Source organism: Pan paniscus, chromosome 19 (assembly GCF_029289425.2).
Source record: "Pan paniscus chromosome 19, NHGRI_mPanPan1-v2.0_pri, whole genome shotgun sequence".
NCBI lineage: Eukaryota > Metazoa > Chordata > Mammalia > Primates > Hominidae > Pan > Pan paniscus.
Window position 1 is genome coordinate 96,852,561 of NC_073268.2, and position 26,962 is coordinate 96,879,522.

Consider the following 26,962-nt stretch of genomic DNA (forward strand, 5'->3'; position numbering starts at 1 on the left):
GGGAGAACAGGGTGAATCTCTCCATGCACTCGTGGGGAGGATTTCTGTTTTTCCTTCCTAACACTCACTTGCTTCTCTCTGAGATCTGACCCTTCCTTCATCTGCCGTTACAGATTCTGAGAACAATAACTCCACAATGGCCTCGGCCTCGGAGGGTGAAATGGAGTCTGGGCAGGAGCTGAAGGAGGAAGGGGGCCCGTGCTTGTTCCCGGGCTCAGACAGTTGGCAAGAAAACCCCGAGGAGCCCTGTTCCAAAGCCTCCTGGACCGTCCAAGAAGTGAGTGCACTGCCCCGGCTCCCCTCTCCCCCCACTCACTCTGCCCAGGAAAATCTCACTGCACAGCTGCCCAGCTAGCCCCCGAAAATGCCACCATGGCCCAGCCCATTGAGCCTGCCCACAGGGCAGCAGCAGAGCTGCCCCTTCTGCACCTGATTCATCTCTGGCTGGAGTCTGTGGGTTCCAGACCCCCTGGGGCCTCCACCGTCTTTTTTTTTTTTGAGACAGAGTTTCGCTCTTGTTGCCCAGGCTGGAGTGCAGTGGTGCGATCTCGGCTCGCTGCAGCCTCCACCTCCTGGTTTCAAGCAATTCTCCTGCCTCAGCCTCCCAAGTAGCTGGGACTACAGGCATGCACCACCACGACCAGCTAATTTTTTTGTATTTAGTAGAGACGGGGTTTCACCATGTTGGTCAGGTTGGTCTCAAACTCCTGACCTCAGGAGATCCACCCACCTTGGCCTCCCAAAGTGCTGGGATTACAGGTGTGAGCCACCGCGCCCGGCCTCCACCTTCCTTTTCTTTCTACCAGACCCAATACTCGTGTGTCTCCCAGAAGCTGTGGCTGGGGTGGGGCCTGAGCTTCTGCCGTGTGTATCTGTGTCCCAAGCTTCTGTGGGTTTCTTTGCATTGAGGGTGCAAGCTCGGAGGTGCCTTGCTGCTTCGGGGCAGGGACCTGAGCGTCCGCCGGGTGCGTGTCTTGCGCTTCTGTAGGCCTCTGCATTGAGGGTGCGTGCCCAGAGGGGCTTTGAAGCTTTGGGTGTGGGGTGGGTGCTCTGGAAATGTGCTGGCTGGCAGGTTACCCTTCTTGGAAGGGTATGGCTGAGCCACCTTTTGGCTCCCTCTGGCCTTGAACAGCCCCTTAGGCGTTAGACACCAAGAGAATGCGTCCTTGTTAAGATTCCCAGTTGGAGCACTAGGCGAGGCTTTCGAGGGGCGCGTCCTGGACATGTTCAAGGAGAATGGTTGGAAGAGAAGGGTTCCTGGGCTCTAGCGCGGCCTGGGAAGACCCAGAGGGCAGTGCCAGCTCCCGGGTTTCTTGCTGGGCACGGAGAAGGGGAAGCTGTCTTTCTGTGTCTGCACTGGGGCTGGCTTTCTGTCTGTCGTTCCTTGTAGGTGGCACTCCATGGTTGGGCTGTGGTGGGAAGTGATGCAGCCGCAGTGCTGTGGTCTGTGGGGGGTGAGTGGGGTGAGTGTGGGGGGTGAGCGGGGTATCTGTGGGGGTGGCGGGGTGTCTGTGGGGGGTGAGCGGGGTGAATGGGGTGAGTGTGGGGAGTGAGTGGGGTGAGTGTGGGGGGTGAGTGGGGTGAGTGTGGGGTGAGTGGGGTGAGTGTGGGGGGTGAGTGGGGTGAGTGTGGGGGGTGAGTGGGGTGTCTGGGGGGTGAGCGGGGTGAGTGTGGGGGGTGAGCGGGGTGTCTGGGGGGTGAGCGGGGTGAGTGTGGGGGGTGGGGGGGTGAGTGTGGGGGGTGAGGGGGGTGAGTGTGGGGGGTGAGTGGGGTGAGTGTGGGGGGTGAGTGGGGTGAGTGTGGGGGGTGAGAGGGGTGAGTGTGGGGGGTGAGTGGGGTGAGTGGGGGGTGAGTGGGGTGTCTGGGGGTGAGTGGGGGGGGTGAGTGGGGTGAGTGTGGGGGGTGAGTGGGGTGTCTGTGGGGGGTGTGGGGTGAGTGTGGGGGGTGAGTGGGGTGAGTGTGGGGGGTGAGTGGGGTGTCTGTGGGGGGGTGAGTGGGGTGAGTGTGGGGGTGAGTGGGGTGTCTGTGGGGGGTGAGTGGGGTGAGTGTGGGGGGTGAGTGGGGTGAGTGTGGGGGGTGAGTGGGGTGTCTGTGGGGGGTGAGTGGGGTGTGAGTGGGGTGTCTGTGGGGTGAGTGGGGTGAGTGTGGGGGTGAGTGGGGTGTCCGTGGGGGGTGAGTGGGGTGAGTGTGGGGGGTGAGTGGGGTGTGTGTTGGGGGGTGTGTGAGTGGTGTGAATGGGATGTGTGTGTGTTGGGGGTGTGTGAGTGGGGTGTGAGTGGGGGGTGTGTGTGTTGGGGTGTGTGTGTTGGATGTGTGTGTATGTGTTGGGGTATGTGAGTTGGGGGTGTGTGAGTGGGGTGTGTGTGTGTTGGGGGTGTGTGTTGGTGTGTGAGTTGGGGGTGTGTGAGTGGGGTGTGTTGGGTATGTGTGAGTGGGGTGTGATGGGTGTGTGTGTGTTGGGTGTGTGCGTGTTGGGTGTGTGTGAGTGGTGTGTGTGTTGGGAGTGTGTGTGGGGTGAGTGGGATGTGTGTGTATGTTGGGGTGCGTGGGAGTGGGGTGTGTGTGTGCTTGTGTCATTCCCTTGGAGAATAATCCCTTCCAGAGCAGCCAAGGCCACCCCCAAGCCTGGAGCACATGGGATGCGGAAGGTTTGGGTAACTCCCTTTTTATACCTAATCTGGAATTCCGTCAGAGTGGGAAAGTGGCAGTGCGGATGGTGTTCCTTGAAAACATTGAAGGCAAATGAATAAACCCTTTGCCATCTGGGGCAAACAATAAACCCGCCCAAAGACAGAGGAAAAGCTAAGAATTGAGTTACTTGGGGGAATAAAATTTTGAAAAGTTTCCATGAATAATGAGGAATCAAGAAAGCCACACAAATGCTCGAGCAGGACGCGCTCGAAAAAGACCTGAGAAGACCTCAGTGCAGGCTGGAAGGAAGGCTGAGTGTGGGAGGAGTGTCCCAACTCAGGGCCAGTCTACAGAGACTGAGAGAGTATTATTTTTTCTTTATTTTATTTTATTTTTTTTTGAGATGGAGTCTCGCTCTTTTGCCCAGGCTGGAGTGCAGTGGCGCCATTGCAGCTCAACTGCAACCTTTGCCTCCCAGGTTCAAGTGATTGTCCTACTTCAGCCTCCGGAGTAGCTGGGACTACAGGCACCCGCCACCACGCCTGGCTAATTTTTTGTATTTTTAGTAGAGACGGGGTTTCACCATGTTGGCCAGGATGGTCTCGATCTCCTGACCTTGTGATCCACCCGCCTCGGCCTCCCAGAATGTTGGGATTACAGGCGTGAGCCACCATGCCTGGCCAGTTTTTTTTTTTCTTTTTTCTTTTTTTTTTTTTTTTTTGAGACGGAGTCTCGCTCTGTCGCCCAGGCTGGAGTGCAGTGGCGCGATCTCGGCTCACTGCTGCAAGCTCCGCCTCCTGGGTTCACGCCATTCTCCTGCCTCAGCCTCCCGAGTAGCTGGGACTACAGGCGCCCGCTACCACGCCCGGCTAATTTTTTGTATTTTTTTTTTTTTTAGTAGAGACGGGGTTTCACCGTGTTAGCCAGGATGGTCTCGATCTCCTGACCTCGTGATCCGCCCGCCTCGGCCTCCCAATCTTTTTTCTTTTCCATGTTTTGGCTGTAGGTGTTTAAGGAAATCTCTATCAAACTACTAATTGGCAACAAGCCAAAGGAACATAGACTTTATTTATTTATTTATTTATTTATTTATTTATTTTTTGTTTTATTTATTTATTTATTTATTTTTGAGACGGAGTTTCACTCCTGTTGCCAAGCTAGGGTGCAATGGCGTGACCTTGGCTCACAGCAACCTCCACCTCCCGGGTTCAAGCAATTCTCCTGCCTCAGCCTCCCAGCTAGCTGGGATTACAGGCATGCACCACCATGCCTGGCTAATTTTGTATTTTTAGTAGAGACGGGGTTTCTCCATGTTGGTTAGGCTGGTCTTGAACTCCTGACTTCAGGTGATCTGCCCACCTCAGCCTCCCAAAGTGCTGGGATTACAGGCGTGAGTCACCACACCTGCCCTATTTTTTATTTATTTTTTAATATTTTAAATTTTTTTACTAGTGGAAATCTGCTTGAATTTGTAAAATGTAGAGTTGACACAGAAGATGTGAAAAGAATGAAGACATTTTCTAGGGAATCTTGAACAAGAGAAAACCGACATGAACAAGAGAACAATAAAAGAGGCCGGGCGCGGTGGCTCACTGGGTGACTGTGAGATCCTTCCTCAAAGAGAGAGAGAGAGAAGGAAGGAAGGAAATAAAATAGGAAATGTTGATGAGGATGTGGAGAAATTGGAAGTGTTGTACAGTGTTGGTGGAAATGTTAAATGCTGCAGCCACTAAGGAAACAGCAAGGCAGTTGATCCAAAAGTTACGCATAAAATTATCCTAGGCTGGGCGCGGTGGCTCACACCTGTCATCCCAGCACTTTGGGAGGCTGAGGTGGGTGGATCACGAGGTCAGGAGATTGAGAACATCCTGGCCAACATGGTGAAACCCCGTCTCTACTAAAAATACAAAAAAAAATTTAGCCGGGCATGGTGGCGTATGCCTGTAATCCCAGCTACTTGGGCGGCTGAGGCAGGAGAATCACTTGAACCCGGGAGGGGGAGGTTTCAGTGAGCCGAGATCGCACCACTGTACTCCAGCCTGGCAACAGAGCGAGACTCACTCTCAAAACAAAGCAAACAAACAAAAACAAAAACAAAAAAAGAATACGATATGGATCTGTGCTGCAGCCTGGATGGACCTCAAAAACATGCTAAATGAAAGAAGCCAGATACAAGAGGCCATGTATGATTCCTTTGATATGAAATATCCACGATAGACTCACCCATGGAGACAGAACACAGATTAGTGGTTGGCTGGGAGGAGTGGGGAGGAGGGAGTCATTGCTGTGGGATTTCTTTCTGGGATGAAGAAAATGGGAACTAGGGCCAGGCCCGGTGGCTTCTCACCTGTAATCCCAGCACACTGGGAGGCTGAGGCGGGTGGATCACTTGAGGTCAGGAGTTCAAGACCAACCTGACCAACATGGGGAAACCCCGTCTCTACTAAAAATGCAAAAATTAGCCGGGTGTGGTGGTGCTTGCCTGTAATCCCAGCTACTCAGGAGGTTGAGGCAGGAGAATTGCTTGAACCTAGGAGGCAGAGGTTGCAGTGAGCCGAGATTGAGACACCGCACTCCAGCCTGGGCGACAGTGAGACTCTGTCTCAAAAAAAAAAAAAAAAAAAGCCTAAATATACACATATCCACACATGAGAGAAGTTCAGAGTGAATACACAGGTGAATGCCGATGGGGTGTCTCTGGTGATGAGTTTACAGGGGCTTTTGCGCATTTTCCCAATCCCACAGGGAGCCTATTGAATTCTGAAGCTGAGAGCGGTGTATGCGTTCTAGAGAACGGTGCTCTAAGCACAGACGCCGCATTCTAACCATGGTGAGGAGGGTGCTAGGAGCCAAGGGAGGCGGCCCCAGAAGCTGAGACAGCGAGCTGCGTGGCCAGCCTCACCCTGCAGCAGAGTCAGGTGGTCAGTCCTCACCTGCAGTCATGGGGTGGGTGGAGAGGGAAAGGGCGCACAGAGAGGGGCCCGCGCCTGTCCCTTGGCACAGCCATCCTCCACTTGGGCTCTCCTTTGGTGGCCGCTGGTTGCTGACTAACAGGGTGTCCTTTGTGGATTCTTCCTCTGGAGAGGCTACTGGGCTTGGCTGCTGGGTTGTACTTCCTGTGGTGAGGGAAGAGGAGACTGCCGGAGCCAGGGGTCATTTGGGTTGGAGGCATCGGCAGGCCAGGAGGCTGCTGGTGGAGCTTCCTTTCCTCAGCTTCCTGCTGGGCGTCTTGCTGTGAGGTCTCCCGGCGATGCCCGGTGTGGAAGGGAGGTGTCGGATGAGCATGCCCGCTACAGGGCCAGACTGCCCGCCTCCGCCTCTAGGGGCTTGGGAGGGCTGACCTGGCTGGCCCTGGGGTGCCCGGGCCTGCCTATACCTTCTGGGTCGGTCTCTGCAGTGCATCTGTGCTCTGAGCACAAGCCAAGGCATTCGTGTGGAGGCCCAGGGCGCCGGGAGCCTGGTAGGGTGCTGGGAGCTTGGCAGGGTGCCGTGAGCCTGGTAGGGTGCCGCCTCTGGTGTGGGCAGTTCTCCTCTTACGTGGACTTGTCCTGCACGTCTGCAGGAGCTGCTTCTTCGTCTTCCCACACCCTCCTGCCCATGGGCCCTGGAGACAGACGGTGCTGGGAAGCTGGTCAGTGCCCACACGTGGGTGTCCCTGCCTGGGCCTTCCCAAGAGGAGGTGGCCCCTGAGGTGGGGTCTTTGCGAGTCTACTGGAGCTGTGCGTGGGGTGCACAGCCCTGCCCTGTCTGAAGGGGGTCGTGTTTCAACAGGGAGCTACATCAGAGGTTTTGGTAGATGCTACTGTAGACCTCATATCCGATGAATGGGAAGCTGCTAATGCCACACCCAGCAAGAGAAGGAAGCAGGATGCAGCCCCGCTTGAGGCCGCCAGCGTGCCTTCTGCAGACTGTGAGCAGGTAGTCCGAGTCAATAGTTGGGCAGAATGCTCCTTGCCCTGGTGCATGCTGGCACAGCCCGGCATGGCCACCTCGCACTTCCGGCCCTTGAGTCCCTGCCAGTCGAGGAAGGCTGCCCAGGATGGGCGTTTTCGGGTCACCCTTGGGCTGTGAAAGAGCAACGCTGATTCAGGCTTCGCTCTTGTGACTCTGAGGACGTTTTGCTAGTGGTGAATTTCAGCTTTATTGTGCTTGCCCTTCTGGCCCCCATCCTTCCACTTGCCTTTTTACTCCGTGCAGCTGTCCCCTTGGACACCTGGAGAAACTTAACCTGGCTGCACTCACCTGGCTAAAGCTCCACCAGCAACACAGGCTTCACCACAGAGAGCAGCAGGGGAGCCCAAGGGGGCCTAGAGGGCCAGGCCCAGGCAGGTGGGGGCCCGACCCAGCCTCTGCCTGAACACAAGATCTTGGATGGCGCTCGCCACATGGGGGTGTAGTGGAAGCCCTGCTCAGTTTAGTCTCTGGCTTTTGGAAGTTGAAATCCTGACTTTTTCTCTTTTTCTTTTCTTTCTTTCTTTCTTTTTTCTTTTTTTTTTGAGACAGAGTCTCACTCTGTCGCCCAAGCTGGAGTGCAGTGGCACGATCTCAGTTCACTGCAACCTCCGCATGCAGGGTTCAAGCGATTCTCCTGCCTCACCCTTCTGAGTAGCTGGGATTACAGGCACCCGCCACCACACCCGGCTACTTTTTTTGTGTATTTTTAGTAGAGACGGGGTTTCACCATGTTGGCCAGGCTGGCCTCAAATGATCCACCCATCTCGGCCTTCCAAAACGCTGGGATTACAGACGTGAGCCACTGTGCCTGCCCCAAATCCTGACTTCTTCTATAGCATTTAGGAGTATTACAGGACTCACTAATAATATCAGAAATGAAATTAGGTAACACATGTAATGAAAGGACTTTTGCTTTTGGGGAAAAGCAAGGGAGCTTCATACCTTGAAGAGTGATGCTTGTGAAGTTTATTACTTTTTTGCAGTGGGCGACGGCCTCCCTGCCTTCCCCGCGCCGCGCTCCCCCCCGCCCCTGCCCATCGAGATGGTCATGTGTTCAGTGAACGGAGATTTACCCAGCATCCACCACGCCTAGGTCTTAAGTGTAGGCAGAAGCCTTCAAGGCGGGCATGCTCTTTTCTCTGTGGGCTGGGGCTTGGGCGTGAGCCCACTCCTGCAGCTCTTGGGAAATGCAGGCAGCGTCCACACGGGGCTGGACTTAGCCAGACCTAAGGCACAGCGTGGGTGGAGAGCTCATTCCCAATAGCAACAAAAATATGAGAAGCAACTTGTAAAATAAAGGATGGATTCATAGGCCATGCGAGGAGAAGAAGGCTCGGGCTCAGCAGACAGTGAAGTCCGTGGAGAGGTGGGCCCTTCCCCAGAGAGAACATGGAAGGTTTAGCACTGCAGAGATGTCTGCTGTCACCCAGAATGACACGGGAACTTAACCAACTAATTAATGTATAACAGTAGTATAGCTCTGAATGGGTTTGGTGGGTTTTGTTTTTGTTTGTTTTGAGGCAGGGTCTCGCCCTGGGTCCCAGGCTGGAGCGCAGTGGCAAAATCATAGCTCAGTGCAGCCTTGACTTCCTGGGCTCAAGCAATCCTCGTGCCTCAGCCTCCCGAGTAGCTGGGACTACAGGCGTGCACCACCACACCCAATTAATTTTTAAAATTTTTGGTAGAGATGGGGTCTTGCTGTGTTACCCACGCTGGTCTCAAACTCCTGGGCTCAAGCAATTCTCCTGCCCCAGCCTCCCAAAGTGCAGGGATTACAGGCATAAACCACCCACCCTAGCCTGGTTTTGTATTTTTGGAAGTTGACAGATTTTAAACTATAAATTGGTGAGCATACTTAACAGATGTGAGGAGGAGAAATGGATGGGAGATTTATAGTAAAGCTGTCAACGTACATGGGTGGAAACATTCCCACGGAGTAACAGAGGCACGACCTGGGGATGCGCACGGAGCATGAGATGTGAGCTGGAGTTAGGGCACTGCATATGCGGACCGGAGCGTGTTGGTCAGGGTGTACACACGGGTGTGGAAAGTGGGGCGTCTGGACCATGGGCTCAGCATTTGGGTAAAACACACACACTCCACTCACCCCAGTCACACACACCCCCCGCCACACATACCCCACTCACACATACACCACTCACACACACCCCCACACCCCACTCACACCACTCACACACACCCCCACACACATACCCTCCACACACACATACCCCTCACACCACTCACACACCCCCTACACACACATCCCACTCACGCCACTCACACACACCCCCACACCCCACTCACACCACTCACACCCCCACACACATACCCTCCACACACACATACCCCACTCACACCACTCACACACCCCCTACACACACATCCCACTCACACCACTCACACCCTGCCCCACATACCCCACTCACACCACTCACACACACCTCAACACACACACACACCCCACTCACACCACTCACACTCCCCCCCACACATACCCTCCACACACACATACCCCACTCACACCACTCACACACCCCCCCACACACCCCACTCACACCTCAACACACACACACCCCACTCACACCACTCACACCAAGACAAACACCCCATTCACACCACTCACACACCCTGCAACATACACCCCACTCACAACACTCACACACCCAACATACACACACCCCACTCACACACCCCAACACACACACACCCCACTCATACCACTCACACCCCCCCAAGACAAATGCCCCACTCACACTACTCACACACTGCCAACACACACACCCCACTCACCCCACTCACACCCAACACACACACACACCCCACTCACCCCAACACACACACCACTCACACACCCCCCAACATACATATCCCACTCACCCCACTCACACACACCCAACACACACACACACCCCACTCACCCCCAACACATACAAATCCCACACCACTCACACACACATACCCCACTCACACACACCCCAACACACACATACACCCCACTCACACACACACCCCAACACACACACATCCCACTCACACCACTCACCCCCAACATACACCCCACTCACCCCACTCACACACACCCCACTCACCCCCAACACACACACATCTGACTCACACCACTCACACACCCCAACACACATACCCCACTCACACACCCCAACACACACACATACCCCACTCACATCACTCACACACCCAAGATAAACACCCCACTCACACACACCCAACACACCCCACTCACACCACTCACACCCCCCCAACACACACCCCATTCACACCACTCACACACCCCCAACACACACACACCCCACTCACACCACTCACACACCCAACACACACACCCAACCCACACATACCCCACTCACATCACTCACACACCCACACATACACCACTCACACACCCCACACACCCCACTCACATACCCCACACACACCCCCCACTCACACCACTCACACCCCACACACACACCCCACTCACACACCCCACACACATACCCCACTCACACCACTCACACACCCCCAAGACAAACACCCCACTCACACCACTCATACAGCCCCAACACACACACACCCCACTCACCCCACTCACACACCTAACACACCACCCAACACACACACACCCCCAACACACAAACCACCAACACACACACACTCCACTCATCCCACTCACACCCAACACACAATACCCTGCTCAACACCACTCACACACCCCCCAACACACACACCCCACTCACCCCACTCACACACACCCAACACACACAACCCACTCACACCACTCTCCTTCCAACACACACCCTACTCACACCATTCACACACCCCAACACACACGCACACCCCAACACACACACCCCCAACACACACACACCCCACACATGCCACTCACACACACCCAACACACACACCCCAATCACACCACTTTACACACCCCCAATACACACACACCCCAATCACACCACTTACACACCCTCAATACACACACACACCCCAACACATACACCCCACTCACCCCACTCACACACACCCAACACACACACACCCCTCTCACCCCACTCACACACACCCAACACACACACAGCCCACTCACACGACTCACACACACCCCCAACACACACAGCCAACTCACACCACTCACACACACCCCCAACACACACAAGTCCCACTCACACCCATCTCATACTCACACTGAAACACACAGTGGTCCCTTGTTGCCCACAGGGGGTCGGTTCCAGGACCGCGGAGGACACCAAAATCCGAGGATGCCCAGTCCCAGATATGAAACGGCATGGCCTTGGTACATAACCCACAGCATCCGCCTGTGCACTTAATTTTTTATTATTTTTTATTTTTTGAGACGGATTCTCTCTCTTTTGCCCAGGCTGGAGTGCAATGGCGTGATCTCGGCTCCCTGCAACCTCCGCCTCCTGGGTTCAAGCGAGTCCCCTGCCTCAGCCTCCCGAGCAGCTGGGACTATAGGCGCCTGCCACCACACCTGGCTAATTTTTGTATTTTTAGTAGAGACGGGGTTTTTGCCATGTTGGCTAGGCTGGTTTCAAACTCCTGACCTCAAGGGATCCGCCTGCCTGGACCTCCCAAAGTATTGGGATAACAGGCCTGAGCCACTGAGGCCGGCCCCCAACACCATGCACTTTAATTCATCTCTAGATTCCTTACCACAGGCATCTGTATGACATAGATGCTGTATGAACAGTTGCTACACGGTACGGTGTTTCCCTTTGTGTTCTTTGTTATTGTTGTCTCGTTATTTTCTGTTTTCTTCCCCAGTATTTTCTGTCTGTGGTTGGCTGAATCTGTGGCTGCAGAGGGCCGACTGTATACCAGCTTGATTCAATATTTTATTTTTATTTTTTATTTATTATTGTTATTATTATTATTTTTTGAGATGGAGTCTCACTCTGTCGCCCAGGCCGGAGCACAGTGGCACAATCTCGGCTCACTGCAAGCTCCGCCTCCCAGGTTCACGCCATTCTCCTGCCTCAGCCTCCCAAGTAGCTGGGACTACAGGCACCCGCCACCACGCCCAGCTAATTTTTTTGTATTTTTGTAGAGACGGGGTTTCACCATGTTAGCCAGGATGGTCTGGATCTCCTGACCTCGTGATCCACCCGCCTCGGTCTCCCAAAGTGCTGGGATTACAGGCGTGAGCCACCGCGCCCGGCCTATTATTATTATTTTTCGAGGCAGAGTGTTGCTCTGTCTCCCAGGCTGGAGTGCAGTGGTGCAATCTTGGCTCACTGCAACCTCTGCCTCCCAGGTTCAAGTGATTTCTCCTGCCTCAGCCTCTAGAGTAGCTGGGATTACAGGTGTGTGCCACCACGCCTGGCTAATTTTTGTATTTTTAGTAGAGATGGGGTTTCCCCATGTTGGCCAGGCTGGTCTCGAACTCCTGACCTCAGGTGATCCGCCCGCCTCGTTCTCTCAAAGTGCTGGGATTACAGGTGTGAGCCACCACGCCTGGCCTGATTCAATATTTTAATGTAAAACAGCATCCTAAAAGCTCTAGAAAATATAGGGGAATATTTATAAAATTATGTAAATACTTCTAAGCCTCACCCCCCGTAAAATTATAAATACCACTATGGTTATGTAGTTCGAGATTCTGGGTCAAAGAAGACTATGAAACTGTTCAATGGAAAAGCAGACAGCAGGAGGCACTGGCAGCACAGGGCGCCTACCAGGGCACTCGGCCAGTCCTCACCGAGAAGTAAGTGGTCCCTAATTCAGGGCCAGGTGGCAGTTCACACGGGAAGAGCTGAGGGGGTGAGCCTGGGGCTGCTGCTCCGAGGCGTCAGCCCTGCAGGTGTGATGATGTCAGATGGTTGGTTTTGTTTCTATTGAAAAGAGGTTCTGGGATGGCGGCTTGAGGGCAGTGGACTTCCAGGAACTGGATCACAGTCCCTCCAAGGGTCTCTCCTGCAGTTGCGTCTGCGTTTACTGCAGTCTTTCCACAGCCCCGTGTTGTGGGCAGAGGGAGTGAGGCCAGGCCTGGCCCCTGCCTCCAGCCTCCCCGGGCTCTGCCCAACCTCCATGTGCTGCTGCTGCTATTTCTTCCTGGCTGGCCACTCCCCTCCTGCAAGGCAGGCCCTGGGGAGGGCTGCTGGCAGCTGTTCCTAAGGTCTGAGCCCTTTGCTACATCAAGGAAAGAAGCGGTAGGGGGCCTGCATCTTCCATGCTGGTGGGAGGTGGGGGGTGGTCAGGGGCCTGCCTCAGTGGGCTCCTCCTGTTCCGGGCTGTGACTCGGCGGTCCAGAGCCTGAGGATTCTCTGTCTATTTCTGCCAGAGCCTGATTATGTCATCGAAGCTGCTAGAGCATCCGTGACCTTGGCTTATTTTCAACTTTCATAATTAGGGAAAAACTTAATTTGAGGTTTGATTATTTTAACCATTAGAAATCTTTGAGTAATGGCCAGGCACAGTGGCTCACACCTGTAATCCCAGCACTTTGGGAGGCCGAGGCGGGTGGATCACCTGAGGTCAGTTCAAGACCAGCCTGGCCAACATGGTGAAACCCCATCTGTACAAAAATACAAAAAAAAAAAAAAAAATTAGCCGGGCATGATGACAGGTGCCTGTAATCCCAGCTACTTGGGAGGCTGAGGCAGGATAATCACCTGAACCGGGGAGGCGGAGGTTGCAATGGGCTCAGATCATGCCATTGCACTCTAGCCTGGGCAACAAGAGTGAATTCGTCTCAAAAAAAACAAAAACAAAAACAAAACAAAAATAGCTGGGCGTGGTGGCATGTGCCTGTAATCCCAGCTACTCAGGAGGCTGAGGCAGGAGAATGGCATGAACCCAGGAAACAGAGGTTGCAGTGAGCTGAGATTGTGCCACTGCACTCCAGCCTGGGTGACAGAGTGAGACTCCATCTCAAAAAAAGAAAAAAAAAAAGCCTTTGAATTGCAAATAATGGAAAGCCCAGCTCCACCTTTCTAATCCCATTGAGGGAGTTTATTATGGACACACCTGATGAGCCCCGAGCCTGTAGGTGAGGCTTGGTGCAGGTGTCTCTGGCCCTGTCTACTCTGCCTTCCGGACGGAACGTGGCTCCCCCACTGAGCCTCTCATCAGCTGTTTCCCGTTACTCCCTCGTGCCACACAATGGCTTCCCCTGTGATCCACCTGCTACTCTGTCCTTCAGGGGACAAGACAGCGCCTCCTCTGTTGATTGATTTCTCTGGAGAGAGGAAGCGCTTCCTCAAATCTCATTGGCTCTGATTGGCTCACAGGCCAATCCCCCAGTGGGTCCCTATGGCCCAGGATGATAGACATCAGTGGTTGACACCAGCCCACGCACAAGAGCTGCCCCTGGGGCTAGAGGAAAGCTGATGTTACTCAAACCATGCAGCCAAGAACAGGGAGAGCCAAGGGACCATTCCCCAGGATGGGCCATCCAGCGCTGTCACCAGGTGGCCACAAACACCTGCTGTGTGTGGACAGTGACCGTGACCACAGCATCACTGATGGGGGCCTTGCGTGTGCCAGGCAGTGTCCTACAACTCTCCATGTGCTTTGTCCCATTTGATCACCCTCAGTGATGCTCTGATGTGGACACATCTGCTGTCTCCACTTTAAAGATGGGGAAACTGAGGCCCACGGTGGCTCAGTGACCCACCTGGGGTTGCCCAGCCATTGCAGCATGGGTTGAGCTGGATGGGAACTCAGGCAGGCCCTCTAAACCCAGCCCAGACGCCACTGCATGGCAGCCCCGGAGGTACCAGGCAGCTGGCCGGGCAGGGATGGCGTCATCGCCTCTCCGAGGGGAGGGGAGGCTGTCTTCAGGGCTGGGACCCCACCTGCCAGGTCTCCTCAGCACACTGAGGACGATGGGTGCCTGCAGTGAAGGGTTGTGCAGCACCTGCCTGTTTCTTGACGGCCTCTTGCTTCCCCCTCTCAGCAGGTCCCCCGGCAGCTGACCAGCCTGTCATTCAGAGGCTGACACCTGTCCTGATGACGCCACTCTACAGTGCTGGGCCCCAGCCCCAGACTCTTCTTCTGCAGCTGCTTCTGCAGTTGCTTTTTTTTTTTTTTTGAGATGGAGTCTTGCTCTATTGCTCAGGCTGGAGTGCAGTTGCGTAATATCGGCTGACCGCAGCCTCCGCCTCCCGGTTCAAGCAATTCTCCTGCTTCAGCCTCCCAAGTAGCTGGGATTGCAGGTGCCCGCCACCACGCCCAGCTAATTTTTTGTGTTTTTAGTAGAGATGGGGGGGATCTCACCATGTTGGCCAGGCTGGTGGCGAACTCCTGACCTCCAGTGATCCGCCTGCCTCGGCCTCCCAAAGTGCTAGGATTACAGGCCTGAGCGACCTATTTTTTTATTTTTGAGATGGAGTCTCACTCTGTCGCCCAGGCTGGAGTGCAGTGACCAGATCTCAGTGAGGCCCTGTTTTAGAGTCAGCCTGCGCTGGGAGTGAGTCTCCTCTGTCCGCACCCAAACGCACCAAGTGTGCCATTTCAGCGGTGGTGCTTGCTCCCTGGAATGGGACCAGGTGCTCTCAGCGGTGTGGTGGGTTGGTGGCCTGGGGTTGGTGTCGGACGCAGGCCGAGCGGGAGGCTGGAGCCAAGCTGTGGCCTGGGGAGATGTTATGGGTCGGGGGGTGGGGGCGCCTCCTGTGCTTTGTGTACACTGAGCATGGGTTTCCTCTGAATTTAAAAAGGAGGAGAAAATCGGAATTTCTGGCCCTGGTTCTGGCAGGAAGTGCGGCCATGTGTGATAGAGAAGGGCTTGCAGTGTCGGCCTGGCCTCCTGGAAGCCCTGGGGTGCAGCCCTGTCCAGTTGCGGCCTCGTCATGCCCTGGGTGGGTGGGAACGCAGCCTCCTCCTGGGGCCACACAGGGGCCGACCGTCAGCCGAGGGGCTCCTGAAGTGGCAGTGATGAGATCCTGTGGCGCTTCCTCATCCCCTCGTTACCAGTTGCTGAGGAGAGGGTGGATTAGCCCCTGGGCTGCACCTCAGTGTGTGCAGGTCTTCCCGGGTATGTGGGTGCAGGAGGTGGGGGGCTTGGAGTGGGCACAGGTTCACACCTGCTGCCTGGCAGTTTGGGGCCCTCATCACACACCACCAGGTTTCAGGGGATCTACAAGTCACTTTCCTCTACTGACCTGATCCACACGCACCCCTGAGTACTGCCCCCTGGGAGATGCCTGTGGGGTCCCAGGGTCCTGGCAGCCTCCTCCCACCAGCCGCAGTCCTGGTTCCAAAATGGGGACCGTACACCTGAACCTGGATGTGCCTTTGAGCCTGGCTGTGCCTGCTGAGGGTGCGGTGGGAGCTGCTACTCATTTTTTAGTCTCATTTCAAATTTTATGTACGAAATATTTTTATAGAGGTGCATAAAACGCGGAAAGCCTGTGTGTGCTTTCTAATGTTCAAAACCAGGCCAGGCACGGTGGCTCACGCGTGTAATCCCATACTTTGGGAGGCCAAGATGGGAGGATTGCCTGAGCCTAGGTGTTGGAGACCAGCCTGAGCAACATGGTGAGACTCTGCCTCTACAGAGCATTTTTTAAAACCAGCTGGGAACGGTGGTTCGCGCCTATAATCCCAGGACCTTGGGAGGCCGAGATGGGCAGATTGCTTGAGCCTGAGAATTCAAAACCAGCTTGGGCAACATGGTGAAACCCCGTTTCTACAAAAAACAAACAAACAAAAAATTAGCTGGGCGTAGTGATGCTCACCTATAGTCTCAGCTACTCAAGAGGTTGATGGGGGAGGATCACTTGAGCCCAGGAGGTCAAGGCTACAGTGAGCCGGGTTTGCACCACTGCACTCCAGCCTGGGCGACAGAGGGAGACCTTGTCTCAAATAAATAAATAAATAAATAAAAATCCATCTCAGTGGATGTCCAATAAGCAGTGAGCCCGTGTGAGGGTCTCAGCCTGGCCGTGACCGTGCTGAGTGTGGCGAGCGCTTCAAGGCCACTTGCCCCGACCCTGCCCACCCCCCACTTTTGTTTCTTAATTTCATTCTTTCCAGGAAATTGCAGATTTAACAGATGTTAGGTACTTTGGTCGAGCCAAGCTTGATGTAGTTGAGGAATGGAAGAGAAAGTTGGAGGGAAACACGGGCTAGAGTAGAGTAAATCTAAGAGATAAAGTGAGTGTCTCTCTTTCTGTTTAGAGCAAAAAGAAGAAAAGGAAGAAGAAAAAGAAGGGGAACAAGTCCGCTTCCTCAGAGCTGGCTTCCTTGCCCCTGTCTCCTGCCAGCCCCTGTCACCTGACTTTGCTTTCAAACCCGTGGCCTCAGGACACAGCCCTGCCCCACAGCCAAGCCCAGCAGAGTGGCCCCACTGGCCAGCCGAGCCAGCCCCCGGGCACAGCCACCACGCCACTGGAGGGTGACGGCCTCTCCGCGCCCACCGAGGTTGGCGACAGCCCCCTGCAGGCCCAGGCTTTGGGAGAGGCAGGAGTGGCCACAGGAAGTGAGGCTCAGAGCAGCCCCCAATCCCAGGACCACACGGAAGGGGAGGACCAGGACGCTTCCATCCCCTCTGGGGGCAGAGGCCTGTCCCAGGAGGGGACCGGTCCCCCTACCTCTGCTGGTGAAGGCCGTTCTAGGACTGAAGATGCTGCCCAGGAGCTCCTGTTGCCTGAGTCAAAAGGAGGCAGCTCTGAGCCCAGGACAGAACTGCAGACCACCGAGCAACAGGCAGGGGCCTCAGCCTCTACGGTGAGTCATCCAGGAGAGATGGCCCGGGAGTGGCACTGAGCCCTCGGCACCTGGGCTCTGCTGCAAGGTGCTGGCGTTGCTTCCCTGCCGGGGGGAGGGGCGTCCTCTGGGCCCTGCTCCCTGGGTGGGAGTCGGAGGGCTGCCCCTCCACCGGCCCACCCTGTCCCTCGGCTTGTGGCAGATGCTGCCCCTTGAACCATTGAGTTGGAGTCACCCTGGCCCATTTTGTCACCTTGGCTCTGGTGTTTGGGGTCTTTCAGGCAGTTGATGCTGCAGCTGAGCCAGCCAATGCAGTTAAAGGGGCCGGGAAGGAAATGAAAGAGAAGACCCAGAGAATGAAACAGCCGCCAGCAACCACTCCTGCTTCCAAAACACACTGCCAGGTGCGTCTCCTTCCTGCCTGCCGGCTCCAGGAGGCCCTCTCCTGCCCGCGGCTGCGCCTCTTTCACTTAATTATTTAGCGAATATTTAAGTGCTGGGGATATAGCCATGATTCAGACAAAGCTCTGGCCTTCGGGGTGCTCACATTCCAGCGGAGAGAGAGTCAGGAAACCGACTTCAGCGGTGAGAAGAGCGTGGAGGGAGGGAGAGAGGGCACCCAGCTGGGCCCCGAGGTACCATGGCCCCCACAGCCCGAGTGGCTGGGCGAGGCCTCTCTAAGGAGGTGGTGAGGGATGGTCCCCGGAGGTGTCTGGGAAGGTCATGTGCAGAGGCCCTGGGGTAGTGTGGGGTAGGCCTGTTCCCAGAGCGGCAGGGACGCCAGTGCCCCCAGGAGGAGTTGGGGGAGGAGAGGCCACCAATGAGGCTGGAGAACGGCGCCTCTGGAGGCTGTGATTAGTGGCCCCAGCGGCACTGGAAGGTCCCGAGCGGGGAAGGGTCGTGAACACTCTGGCCGCTGTAAGAAGCATCCCCTGTAGGGGTCAATGTGGAGGCTGGGCTGGGCGCGGTAGCTCACACCTATAATCCCAGCACTTTGAGAGGCCCAGGCAGGTGCATCACCTGAGTTCAGGAGTTCAAGACCAGCGTGGCCAACATGGTGAAACCCCGTCTCTACTAAAAATACAAAAATTAGCCGGCCGTGGTGGCATGTGCCTGTAATCCCAGCTACTCGGGAGGCTGTCGCAGGAGAATTGCTTGAGCCTGGGAGGCGGAGGTTGCAGTGAGCTGAGATCGCAGTACTGCACTCCAGCCTTGGTAATAAGAGCGAGACTCTGTCTCAGAAAAAAAAAAAAAAAAAAAGAAAATGTGGAGGCCAGCCTTGAAGGTCAGGGTTTGGTTCCTTGTTCCAGGAAGCTGAGACCAAGACCAAGGACGAGATGGCTGCTGCTGAAGAAAAAGTCGGTAAAAATGAACGAGGGGAGCCTGAAGACCTCAAGAAGCCAGAGGGGAAGAACAGAAGTGCAGCTGCTGTGAAAAACGAGAAGGAGCAAAAAAACCAGGAAGCAGATGTCCAGGAAGTGAAGGCAAGGTAGGGATGCCCCCGCAGGGGAGCAAAGGAGACCCTGCCTGAGAGCCCGGCACACCCTCTCCCTGCACAACTCTCAGGGGATATCCAGGCTGCCCTTCTAGTCAGCTGTTTTGGCAAGTTTAACTTTGGGGGAAAAGGGGACCACTTAGGAGGTGGACGGGGGTGGGCACCTGTGCCAGTTTCTTGTTTCCTAATAGCCCCTGGGGTCCTGGAGCCAGCGTGGGCCTTTGGGAACTCAGGAGAGGGGCTGTTCTGGCCCAGACACCTGCTGGTGCCTCCCGCCACTGTCCCCAGCACTTCAGAGGTGGGCAGGGAGTGGCCACCTCTTCCACCATTTTGGAGGCAGCGAAGAGAGGCCTCCATGGGGGTTAGTGTGTCAGACGTGGACGTGCTTGCATGTTTGCTAGGGTGTGATAATGTGCATTACGAACACAAGGACCATGTGCCTGTGTGTGTGCATGTGGGTGTGTGCCTGTGTGCATGTACGTGTGCGTTCACGTGTGTGCGCACGTGTGTGAGTGTGCGTGCACGTGTGTGCGGGTACGTGTGCTTGTGCATGTGTGCAAGTGTGCACGTGTGTGCATGTGCGTCTGTGCGAATGCATGTGTGCATGCGCGTGCGCCTGCATGCACGTGTGTGCATGCACATGGCAGGTGGACAGATCTCACGGGAATCAGATTTCTGTTTTGGTTTTCCACCAGCATGCTGAGCCCGGGCGGAGGAGTCACCGTGTTCTTCCACGCCATCATCTCTCTTCATTTCCCGTTCATTCCTGACCTCCATAAAGTCGTCATCAGAGGAGGAGAAGAATTTGGGGGGTCAAAATGGGACAGCAATGTCTGTGAGCTGCACTACACCAGGTGAGCGTGTCTGTAGGCTTGGGAGGAATCCCTCAGGGAAGGCATAGGATGCCCAGCCTGTGACACGTATTTTTAAAAAAATTTGTTTGTTTTTTTTTTTGAGACGGAGTCTTGCTGTGTCACCCAGGCTGGAGTGTGGTGGCACCATCTCAGCTCACTGCAGCCTCCGCCTCCTGGGTTCAAGCGATTCTCATGCCTCAGCTCCCAAGTAGCTGGGACTACAGGTGTGTACCACCACGCCTGGCTAATTTTTGTATTTTTAGTAGAGACGGAGTTTCTACTAAATGCTGGCTAGGCTAGTCTCAAACTCCTGACCTCAGGTGATCCGCCCGCCTAGGCCTCCCAAAGTGCTGGGATTACAGGCGTGAGCCACTGCGCCCAGCCTTTAAATAATTTTTATCTAGTGAGTTGACGACATTCTTCGGGTTCTGGAAGATGAATATTTCAGACAGCTCTTCCTGGCCATGCATTTTGGTGTCATATTCCATCATGGACCTTTTTCTTTTTAAAAGTATTCTTTCTTATAATTTTTTTTTTCTTCTTAGAGAGGGGATCTTGCTCTGTTGCCTAGGCTGGAGTGCAATCATGACTCACTGCAGCCTCAATCTCCTGGGCCATCATGCCCAGCTTTGTTTATCTGAGACGGAGTCTTGCTCTGTCACCCAGGCTGGAGTGCAGTGGTGGGATCACAAGTCAATGCAGCCTTGACCTCCTGGACTCAAGAAGTCCTCCCGCCTCAGCCTCCCATGGTGTTGGGATTTCAGGCGTGGGCCACTGAACCCAGCCTTGCCATATCAACTTATAGCTTTGCACTCCATGCTACGTTTGAGAATAACTAAAATTTCCGGGGTAGGAATTTTGGATAGCCAACCGTATCCTGTTCATTCACAGAGACTTGGGTCATGACCGCGTTCTTGTTGAAGGCATTGTCTGCATTTCCAAGAAGCACCTAGATAAATACATTCCTTACAAGTACGTCATTTATAATGGGGAATCTTTTGAGTATGAGTTCATTTACAAGCACCAGCAGAAGAAGGGCGAGTACGTCAACCGCTGTCTGTTCATAAAATCTTCACTTCTGGGCTCAGGAGGTAAGTCGTGGCAGCAGGCTGTCTGCTCACCCCTCCGGAGTGCAGGTGCCAATCCCGCGGTACTGGACGCGTCTCTCTGGAGAGCACAGACTTTGCCTGGGCAGTGAGGTCCTCTTTGCTCTGCATTGACCCCGCCCCAGCCTCCAGGTTCAGTGACACTGACTCTGGGTTGTGTCTCTGGTTGGTTAAAGATGTGTTGGCTTCTCCTTTGAGCTCAGTGTGACTTACCTACTCACTTGCAGGAGGAAACATGGAAAGGACTTTTTGTTTGTTTGTTTTCTGAGACAGAGTCTGTCGCTCAGGCTGGAGTACAGTGGTGCGATCTCGGCTCACTGCAACCTCCGCCTCCCGGGGTCAAGCAGTTCTCCTGCCTCAGCCTCCCGAGTAGCTGGGATTACAGGAGCCTGTCACCACCCCCAGCTAACTTTTGTATTTTTAGAGAGACAGGGTTTCACCATGTTGGACCTTGACCTCAGGTGATCTGCCCTCCTCCACCTCCCAAAGTGTTGGGATTACAGGTGTAAGCCACTGTGCCCAGCTGGAAAGGATTTTTAATTAAGGGAAAGGAGAGAAAACGAAGCCAGAAGAAGGGCTGCGGCTGGGAACAGAGGGGCAGCAAAGGCCTGGGAGCTGGGTCAGGGACAAGTGCAGTGACCAGGAGGCCACTGGGACTTGTCCCTTCTCTAGAGATTTTCAGATGGTTGACTGGAGATGACATCCAGAGCCCCGTCTGCAGGCTCCTGCTGGCTGTCATCCTCAGCACATCAGCCCCTCTGCCCATCTGTCGATAGACGCGGGCGCTTCCCTTCTCGCAGAGCCCTCTGCGCCCCTTCATGCCTCTCTCGGGGGTCCCCCACCTGGGTTCTCTGTCTGCAAACTTGACAGACAGAGATCAAGACTTGACTGTGTTGATCACCTGGACTCCCAGTGCCGCCTCCTCACCTGGGGGGTCCTGGGCTTCCCCTCGCTCCCCCTCCCTGCACAGTGACCCTGAAACTCAAGGAAGTGAGCTGGGGTCAACTGGTTGTTGCTTTCCCTTGGCAACCAGGGCCTCCCTGCCCCCTGGTGTCCGGTGTCTTGGAAACAGTTGTTTTACTGTTTATGTTGTTCATGTGTTGTTTTGGGCAGATAGGGAAGAATGTAAATTTCATCCCTGTGCCTCCACCTTGGACAAAGACAGAAGTCCTAAGAACTTTATAGAGTATATATTTTTTCGTTTTTGTAAACATATATATATATTTTTTTTCTGAGACAGGATCTCGCTCTGTCACCCAAGCTGGAGTGCAGTGGCACAATCTCGGCTCACTACAGCCTCAACCACCAGGGCTCAGCTGATCCTCCCCCTCAGCCCCCCAAGTAGCTGGGCCTACAGGCGTGTGCCACCATGTCTGGCAAATTTTTCATATATTTTTTTTGGAGAGACTGGTCTTGCTATGTTGCCCAGTCTGGTCTCGAACTCCTGGGCTCAAGCAATCCGCCCATCTTGGCCTCCCAAAGTGCTGGGATTCAGACGCGAGCCACCGTGCCCAGCCAAACCTGATTTTTACTAGCTAGAGAGTGTACTCCGAGAACTTAAGCTTTGAGAGAATAGGCATTAGTCCAGTAATTCCATATATAAATACATTTAAATATGGAATTCCATATATATAAATATGGAATTTCTGCTCTGATAAATGCCATGGCATTGATGGCTCGGTTAAAAGGGCACGTGGTGGCCGGGCGCGGTGGCTCACGCCTGTAATCCCAGCATTTTGGGAGGCCGAGGCGGGCGGATCACGAGGTCAGGAGATCGAGACCATCCTGGCTAACACGGTGAAACCCCGTCTCTACTAAAAATACAAAAAAATTGGCCGGGCGTCTTGGCAGCGGGCGCCTGTAGTCCCAGCTACTCGGGAGGCTGAGGCAGGAGAATGGCGTGAACCCGGGAGGCGGAGCTTGCAGTGAGCCGAGATCGTGCCACTGCACTCCAGCCTGGGCGACAGAGGGAGACTCAGTCTAAAAAAAAAACATGTGGTAGGGGATTTGACCTGGAGGTCGGCAGAAGCTTCCACAAGGTGGTGATGACCGAGTTGAGAACTAAACAGTTGCAGGCCCTGCTGGGCCCAGGGTGCAGAGCTGGGGTGGGCGGGCCTGCCAGTCTAGACAACTGTGGGTCGAAAGCATGGCAGGGGGCTGAGGAGGCCTGTCTGGGCGCTTCCCATTTCTGCCTGATTTTTACTTCTGTTTGTAGGTCTTCACGTGGCCTCTGACCGTGTCATTGACATCTTGGGTTTTCTAATTATTTTACAGTCGCCCTCACTGGGTTTTCTGCAGTGAGGTCTGCACTCATATCGTTTGCAATGGAGCCTAAGAACAGTCACGAATTCAGCCCTTGCCCTATGTCAGCCACCATGCCAAGGGCCATCTGTGCCAGCTGGGCAGCCTGCACCTTCCTCCAGGGGCTGTGTCCCATTCCTAGTACAGAGGAAACCAACTCAGTGATTGACCAGGACAGTGCTCACTTGCTAGTGGGGGGATGCGGTTTCTGTATGACACGTTCCACCTCCTTGTGATGATGTTTAAGGAAGTTGTTGATCAAGTTTGCTGAGCTACATAATTAGAGATCCGTTGCAAGTCTCAGGCCCGCTGCATCCCATGACCCTGGGCTTTCCACTCATTACCGTGGGATGCCTAGGATGTCTGTTTGCTCGGGGCTGGCCTCAGATGAGAAGTCAGTTGGAGGAGTCTGGCTGTCGTCAGTGTGTGGGTTTTTGCTTTTCCCTTCCTCCCTTCCTCTGCCCCATTTACTCCATATCTGTACCAGTCGTGATCAGCCTTCTAGGCTAGCGTCTAGGTCTCCAGGGTTTTGATGGTCTTAGGTAGGCTCTTGTTCCTTCTGTCCCTCTTAGACTGGCATCAGTACTATGACATAGTTTATATGAAGCCTCATGGGAGACTCCAGAAAGTCATGAGCCACATCATAGACGGGCCGAGGAAGGACCTGGTGAAGGGGAAGCAGATTGCCGCTGTGCTCATGCTGGACAGCACCTTCAGCATCCTGCAGACCTGGGACACCATGAACCTGAACAGCTTCTTCACCCAGTTCGAGCAGTTTTGCTTTGTCCTGCAACAGCCTATGATTTATGAAGGACAGGCACAGCTGTGGACCGATTTGCAGTACAGGGAGAAAGAGGTATCAGGCTTGCCACCAGCTGCTCTACCTGCTGGGCAGGAGCCACACCTGACCTGCTAGTGGCCGGATGACCCCTTGACTCTGTGGGCCAGGTTGCAAATGGGAATGTGTAGAACTTTCCAGCCTTTTCTCCTACCACTGTCTCTTGGGATTTCTCTGCCCTCCCCATTTTCCTCCTTTTACTGGTTGTAATCTGAGCCCCACCCCAGCACCAGTCCTGAGTCCTCCCCTGGCCTTGGAGGGAGAGTGGAAGGAACGGGGCACCCTCTGTCACTGCACGTTTACCCACGCTGCGGTGCAGACTGGGCGGGTTTCAGGCTGGCCTGGAGCTGTTTCTGAGCTGAAGCTGAGCCCTGATGAGCCTCAAGGGCCCTGCCTGAGCCCTCATGCCAGGGTCTTGGCTGCACCGCAGCCCCTCCCGTGGCTCTCGCAGGTGTGGTGGTGGGGCACGGATGGGGTCTGCTGCCCTGGCTGTGGTGCTGGGGCAGCTCTGGACACTGCCGGTGAATTCAAGTCCATGGTTCACGCATCTTCCTCTTCTCGCACCATCAGGTGAAGAGATACCTGTGGCAACATCTGAAAAAGCACGTGGTATCATTGCTGTACGGAAAAAGCACGGACTCTTTGCCTATGGACTGCCCAGTGAGGAGTAAACTGAAAATAGGCCTGATTGTCCTTTTTGTAGTGGAAAAAATTGAGCTTTTATTAGAAGGCAGCCTGGACTGGTTGTGTCACCTCCTAATCTCAGATGCCAGCTCACCAGATGAGTTTCACCATGACCTAAGCCACATCCTTGGGATACCTCAGAGGTATTATTATTTTTTGTCAAAATGTTTTTTATAGCTATTATAATGATTTTCTCTGATTGCAAAAATAAGTGCTTGACTAGAGTGACTGAAAGCACACAGGCAAGAAATAAAACCACCCGTGATTTTACCACTCACTGTGGTCATGTCAGTAGTTTTTCCTAGCATCTGTCTTATTTTTATTATATTCTGTCCTCTGTTGAATTCCCTGCCTTTTTTTTCCCCCCCAGACGGCGTCTCACTCTGTGGCCCAGGCTGGAGTACTGTGGCGCAATCTTGGCTCACTGCAGCCTCCGCCTCCCAGGTTTAGGCAGTTCTCCTGCTTCAGCCTCCTTAGTAGCAGGGACTACAGGTGCACACTACCACACACGGCTAATTTTTGTATTTTTAGTAGAGAAGGGTTGTCACCATTTTGGCCAGGCTGGTTTCAAACTCCTGACCTCAAGTGATCCACCCACCTCGGCCTCCCAAAGTGCTAGGATTGTAGGCATGAGCCACCGTGCTGGGTCTGAATACCCTGCTTTTTGAAGCTTCGTGTGGTATCATGAGCAGCCTCTGTGTGCGCGTGTTTAGGAGGTTGTGGCGTGATGCCAGCCTGAACTCATCCCCTCAAGGACATCTGCAGAAGCAGCGTGAATGTTCTCCCCATGCCCCTGCCTGTGCCGTGTCTAGTTCAGGAAACACAGTGTGACTGTCCTGGGCCTGAAATGTTCAGTGGTGAGAAGGCGATGGCCTTTGACTTGGTACCTGCTCAGACCCCACTGAGCTCTGCATTCTCTCTGCGTGTGTTGATTTGAACTTGAGAATGACATTAGGTAGCCTTTCCTGACCAGCATGTCTTATCACAACATCTGCCTCTCAGTTTTACACATTTATTTATTTGTTGTTTTGAGACAGTGTCTTACTCTGTTCCCCCAGTCTGGAGTGCAGTGGAGCAATCAGCTCACTGCAGCTTCAGCCTCACAGACTCAGGTGGTTCTCCCACCTCAGCCTCCTGAGTAGCTGGGACTGCAGATGCACACCACCACTTCCAGCTAATTTTTGTATTTATTGTAGAGACGGGGTTTCGCCATGTTGCCACGGTGGTCTTGAGCTCCTGACCTTGTGATCCGCCTGCCTCGACCTCCCAAAGTGCTGGGATTATAGACATGAGCCACTGTGCCTGGCCTGGTTTTACAAATAGAAAACAACCAAATAAACGCTGCACATTTTGACAAAGAGGAGGAGTGGAGGCCAAGGCGATGTACAGAGTTAGTGCCGGTGCTTCAAGTATGAGGAATCATTAATATCTTTTGACTGTAGGAGATTCACCATGTATTGTTTATAGGCTCAACCCTTACGTTTAAAAAGTTGTTTTGGGGCCGGGCACGGTGGCTCACGCCTGTAATCCCAGCACTTTGGGAGGTCGAGGCAGGCGGATCACAAGGTCAGGAGTTCGAGACCAGCCTGACCAACATGGTGAAACACTGTCTCTACTAAAAATACAAAATTTAGCTGGGCGTGGTGGTGCATGCCTGTAATCCCAGCTACTCAGGAGGCTGAGGCAGGAGAATCACGTGAACCCAGGAGGCGGAGTTTGCAGTGAGCCGAGATTGTGCCACTGCACTCCAGCCTGGGCGACACAGTGAGACTTCATCTCAAAAAAAAAAAAGTTGTTTTGGCCGGGCGTTATGGCTCACACCTGTAATCCCAGTGCTTTGGGAGGCTGAGGCAGGAGGGATTGCTTGAGCCAGGAGTTCAGGATCAGTCTGGGAAACAAAAATTAAAATAAAAAATAGAGCTGGCCAACACGGTGAAACCCTGTCTCTACAAAAAATACAAAAAACTAGCCGGGCATGGTGGCGGGCACCTGTAGTCCCAGCTGCTCGGGAGGCTGAGGCAGGAGAATGGCGTGAACCCGAGAAGCAGAGCTTGCAGTGAGCCAAGATCGTGCCACTGCACTCCAGCCTGGGCAACAGAGTGAGACTCCGTCTCAAAAAAAAAAAAAAAAATGTAGCTTGCTGGGTGTGGTGGTGCACCTGTAATTCCAGCACTTGAGAGGCTGAGGCAGGAGGATCCCTTGAGCCCAAGAGTTCGAGGTCATAATAATCGCACCACCGCGCTGCCTTGATGACAGAGTGAGACTCTGTCTCTAAACGATGAAAATAAATTTTACAAGTTGCTTTATATTTAGATTTACTGTTGCCAGATGGCCTGGGTTCAAACCCCAGCTCTGTCAGTCAGGACCCTGCGTTGACTACTTAGCCAGGACCCCTGCTTCTGAGATCCCTCCCCTGTCCTGGGAGTTTGTT

The 26,962-nt window shown here is 54.1% G+C and overlaps 1 protein-coding gene across 7 annotated transcripts in view; it reads left to right on the forward strand.

The window, feature by feature from the left end:
• The window catches only part of RNF213 (ring finger protein 213), a 136,064-nt gene that overhangs the window by 12,524 nt on the left and 96,578 nt on the right, over positions 1 to 26,962 (forward strand). For 4 of the 7 annotated variants that reach the window (XM_063599454.1, XM_008956539.5, XM_008956536.5 and 1 more), the window contains exons 3-11: positions 114 to 277; positions 6,403 to 6,549; positions 16,726 to 17,274; positions 17,535 to 17,657; positions 18,564 to 18,742; positions 19,444 to 19,602; positions 20,494 to 20,693; positions 23,582 to 23,865; positions 24,418 to 24,674. In XM_063599454.1, the coding sequence (XP_063455524.1) occupies positions 114 to 277; positions 6,403 to 6,549; positions 16,726 to 17,274; positions 17,535 to 17,657; positions 18,564 to 18,742; positions 19,444 to 19,602; positions 20,494 to 20,693; positions 23,582 to 23,865; positions 24,418 to 24,674 (2,062 nt within the window). Of the gene's footprint in view, positions 1 to 113; positions 278 to 6,402; positions 6,550 to 16,725; positions 17,275 to 17,534; positions 17,658 to 17,801; positions 18,469 to 18,563; positions 18,743 to 19,443; positions 19,603 to 20,493; positions 20,694 to 23,581; positions 23,866 to 24,417; positions 24,675 to 26,962 lie in introns of those variants that run through there. The other 3 variants (XM_003831141.6, XM_063599452.1, XM_063599453.1) reach the window with 2 other exon arrangements.